The 4782-nt window shown below is 34.5% G+C and overlaps 1 protein-coding gene across 1 annotated transcript in view; it reads right to left on the bottom strand.

Moving 5' to 3' along the window:
- LOC106869347 (pregnancy zone protein) overlaps positions 1-4782 on the bottom strand; it is a 73475-nt gene that overhangs the window by 16928 nt on the left and 51765 nt on the right. Inside the window, exons 26-28 of the mRNA XM_052968434.1 lie at positions 3993-4312; positions 3142-3301; positions 358-545 (exon numbers count right to left, since the gene is read on the bottom strand). Of these exons, the coding sequence (XP_052824394.1) occupies positions 358-545; positions 3142-3301; positions 3993-4312 (668 nt within the window). The remainder of the gene's footprint in view (positions 1-357; positions 546-3141; positions 3302-3992; positions 4313-4782) is intronic.

The raw sequence follows: 4782 nt of genomic DNA, 5'->3' as shown, positions 1-4782 counted from the left end.
TATATATATATATATATATATGGAGGCAAAGTGGTCTAGTTCCTTTCAAGCATTGGGCCACATGGAGGCAATGGCTGAGAACTTTGGCATTATGTTGTGCTTGAGAAGAAGACCCATCAGAGCAAAATTGCAGTCATGGCAGATACTGGTGTCATGCAAATGGCACATGTGTCAGTGGCACGTAAAAGCACCCATTACACTCTCAGAGTGGTTGGTGTTAAAAAGGGAAAGTTTACCAGCCCTGGTCAAACCGTCCAACACACACATGTACACACGTACACACACACACACATATATATATAACTTATATATATATTACTTAAAAGAAACTGAGGAGTTTAAAAAAATGATAAAAACCTTTGCAGCCATAAATCCTCCCATGGGTTTCCGTTGTTTGGTAAGCCACCTGATAACTGGTCTCAAATCTTGCCATTTGCTGGTAGCTTCCGTTCCCAAAAGAGAGAGCAAAGCATAAGATGTTGCTTCAATGTCCATTGAGGTTATAGAATTGGAATCTTCTGAATTCAACCAAAATGTTTCTTCCCCTGTAAAATAAATAAAATAAATAAATAATAGGCACAGGCATAATTGTGTGGTTAAGAAGCTTGTTTTGCAACTTTGTGGTTTTGAGTTCAGTCCTACTGCACAGCTCCTTGGGCCAATGACTTCAACTAGAGTCCTGCTCTGACTAATGCCTTGTGAGTGATTTTGATAGATGAAATCTGTGTAGAAGCCTGTTGTATGTGTCTCTCTCACTTTCATATATATATATATGTATATATATATATGTAGATATATGCGTGTATCTTTATGTTTATGCTTGCCCTCCATCCCACTTCTCAACAACTGGTGTTGGTTTGTTGACGCCTCCATAACATAGTGGTTTGGCAAACAGACACCAATAGTTTAAGCACCAAACATAAAAATAAGTACTGAGTGTTGACTTTTCTGACTAAACCGTTTAAGGCAGTACCCCAGCAAGGTCACAGTTCAATGACTGAAACAAGTAAAAGATAATGAATGAAGAATGATTGCTTTAGGATATGCAATTTTATTAATTGCCAGTAAATTATTGAACAGGTTAAACAATTTGTAAGGGTATTAGAGTCCCTTATATGGATTACAGTATTTGATATTCAATTTCGTTCTATTGATTTTAGATCAGTAACATATTTTACTGTGAATAATATGATGGATTAATTAATTTTATTGTGATCAGTAGCTTCATTGATTATAGTTTCCAATGGGCCAATTACTGGTTCATTGCATAATTGATGCTAAGAACGACAAGAGAGTAATTAACTCTTTTGTTACCATATTTCGGTTGAGATGCTCTGTGTTTCTTTTGGTTAATTTTAAATATAACAAAGAATTTAGTAAAGTAATTTAGTTATAATTAGGCTAGTGTTAGGAACATAAATTGTGACTAAACGTTTGGTGGAAGATTTTAATTCAAAACTTAATGAAAACAAGACATTTGTACTCAGAGCCAGAGGTGGTGTCAGCAGGGTTGGTATCAAGAGGGTTAACTAGATGCAGAAGAAATAACTCAAGGGACTTCATTTGTAAAGCACCAGGTTTTTGTTTTTGCTTTGCAATGTGTATATCCTTGGCTGATACACACACACACACACACACACACACACACACACACACACACACACACACACACACACACACACACACACACACACACACACACACAGTGTGTATCCTGAGTTTTAGAATACAGCCCTCATGCTGGTGGCACGTAAAAAGCACCCACTACACTCTCGGGGTGGTTGGCGTTAGGAAGGGCATCCAGCTGTAGAAACTCTGCCATCCGCTTCAACAGTCCCCAGTCAAATTGTCCAACCCATGCTAGCATGGAAAGCGGACGTTAAATGATGATGAGGATGAGGATGATATCTCAGCATGTCATTAACCTTTTAGCATTCAGATTACTCTATCAAATTTAACGCTTATTTATTCACATTGTTTTGAATTAATCATGTAATATTTTGTCGCTTTGAGATTTCAATGATGTGATAGTTTATTTTTAAAATGACACTGTAGGGTTGGTACAAGAAGCCAGATCTGGCCAGCATGAACATGAAACAGGTAAAATATTTGGACTATATATGACAGGTTTAAATGCTAAAGGGTCAAAGATAACTAAAATTATAGGTGTCAAAGAGAGTATCCAGTTATAAAAAAAACTACCTCGAAAATATCCATCCAACCTATGCCAGCATGGAAAAGTAGATATAAAACCAATGATGAAACTACATATATGATGGGATTTTGCATAAACAGCTTTCATGGGATGAATTCTACATGATAAAGCTATGATAGAAGACATTTTCCAAAGGTACACAGTGAGATCAAATCTGGATCCATATGTAGTGGCAAAGCAAACTGCTTTATCACATTCCTATGTCTAATGCAAAATAACTTTTGTAAATAGGACTTGTAACCAAGTTTTCTGCTGAGGTAATAATAGATGTGTCATATTTGTGTAAATAATACCTGCATCAGATTAAATAAATATGAAGTCTTTGTTTAATAACTTAGATGTCATGATGCAAATGAAATTGTTTGGGGAAATGTTTTAAATAAATGAGCTTTTATAAATATTGGTTTCAAATTTTGGCACAAGACCAGAAATTTGGGGGAAGGGGTAAATCAATTACATGAACCCCAATATGCAACTGGTGCTTATTTTATCAACCCCTGAAAGGATGAAAGGCAAACTCGATCCCAGCAGAATAACTATTATGAATATTGAATAGTTTATTAGACATCAGTTTCATTTTATTAATAAGAGAATGAGAACAGAATTCATAAAGAACATGTGCATATGCATAAGAAAATGTGGGCCTGGTGGTTAGAGTGTTGCACTCACAATCATGAGATTATGGTTTCTGAAACTGGCTGTGCATTGTGTTCTTGAGGAAAACACTGGATTTCATGTTGCTCCAGTTCACTTAGCCGTGAATAGGTTACCTTGCAATGGACTGGCATATAAGGATGAGATGGTGACTCAGGAAAATGACCTGAACAGTAACTAAGTTCATTTCATATGATGCTGATAAAAATCTTTGGAAATATTAATAAATACATGAATAAATAAAATGAATATTTTAAAAAAGGAAATATTACCTAAAACCTTTGATCTCCTCTCCAGGACATTCTGATATTTCTCCTTATCACTTTCAGCATGGCCATACAGAGTAAAGACATAGGCATAGAGTGATAACATGTATATGTCTTCATAATCATGGGATCGGAGACAGTTAAGCCCTTTATCAATGATCAGGTCCTAAAATTTAATAAAGAGTTAAATATTACTACTGAATTTTCCATAAATATTTCCATATCTACCCCCCCAGGATAGTGCTTCTCAAACAGAAACACTAGGTAGATCTTATAAAAAATATGACATATTTGTCCTCACTCCTCACTTCATTAATAAGACAGACGAGCATTTGGATCCATATAATTCGTCTTTCTTCATCATGGTGCTAAACAAGTTTCATCATTATCTAGATTCCTTAACTAATGCAGCAAGTCATTGGGGCGCCATTCTAGATGCTTTTGCAGTCAGTCATCACCACTGGTCTCTGAAACTGTATTGCCCACTAGAAAGCTCTAATTATGGATAATTGTGAATGGAAGAAATACTCAAGTTTAACGGTCAAGTACAATGTTTCTCAAATTGGGTTCCATCAAAAAAAATTCTGGAGTTTTACAAGATAAGGTGTCCATGGTGTTGATGCCATGTAAAAATGCACTGATGATGGGGTCACATTATATAAAAAAAAAAAACAAACACCCAGTACACTCTGTATCCGAACATAGATCTATTCAATGAAAACTATCCCTGGGCTAAGCAATACCAGCAATGCCAATATAAAAAATAGATAAATAAATGATTACATGATCTTCATAAAAGAAATACAGAGTGAAATCTTGTGTATAAATTAATGAGGAGAGAAATAAATAAAACATACATGCTGTGGTGTGCCAAATTCTAGCAATGCCATAATCACAAATGCAGTACTAATTCTTTCCATATTCTTCCTATCTTCATAAAGTCCAAATGTCAACGAATAATTCAGTTTATCATAAAAGCAACCATTTTCGAGCTGTTGATCTCTCAGCCAGGATATGGATTTCTGAAGTTGCACCTCATCGATATAAATGTATGAACGAGCTTTCACTAGAATTCTGAGGACAAATGCAGTTAATAGTTCACTACCTTCCTTGTCTTGTGAACCAAATATACTAAAAGAACCGTTTTTATGAATGTAATTCATTTGTTGTTGATAACCTGTTGAAGAAAATAAATGTATAAATAAATGAATGATTCAATAATTAGTTTAAAACTTTAGGAATAGATAATAATCATTATCAACAAATATAGAAAAAATATTCTATTGAAGCTTACAATTTTATTAAATTAAAACAAAGGGTAAAAAATCAGATATTAATTAATATCGATTTATTACCAGGAAGCCAGCACATTGAAAGAATCAGAGAGATTCAGAAAAGATATCTGAGATCTCAAGGGATTAATGTATATTTATATATAACGACAACCACTAGGTGGACTGTTAATGTGCTAGAAGAAGATCACATGTCATGTGTCTCCTAAGACCTAATAGTTCTCAAAAGAAAATCAGCGAAATACCAAGCTTAAGTTATTTTTCAAACACCTGTAATGATTATTGCTTAAACTTACAATTTAGATCTTGAATGGTCACAATAACAAATATGCTATTTCTTAGTTTGTCCCATAAC

The sequence above is a fragment of the Octopus bimaculoides genome, chromosome 6, assembly GCF_001194135.2.
Source record: "Octopus bimaculoides isolate UCB-OBI-ISO-001 chromosome 6, ASM119413v2, whole genome shotgun sequence".
Taxonomy (NCBI): domain Eukaryota; kingdom Metazoa; phylum Mollusca; class Cephalopoda; order Octopoda; family Octopodidae; genus Octopus; species Octopus bimaculoides.
The sequence above is the reverse complement of the archived record's forward strand: the minus strand, read 5'-3'. Positions and strand labels throughout refer to the sequence as shown.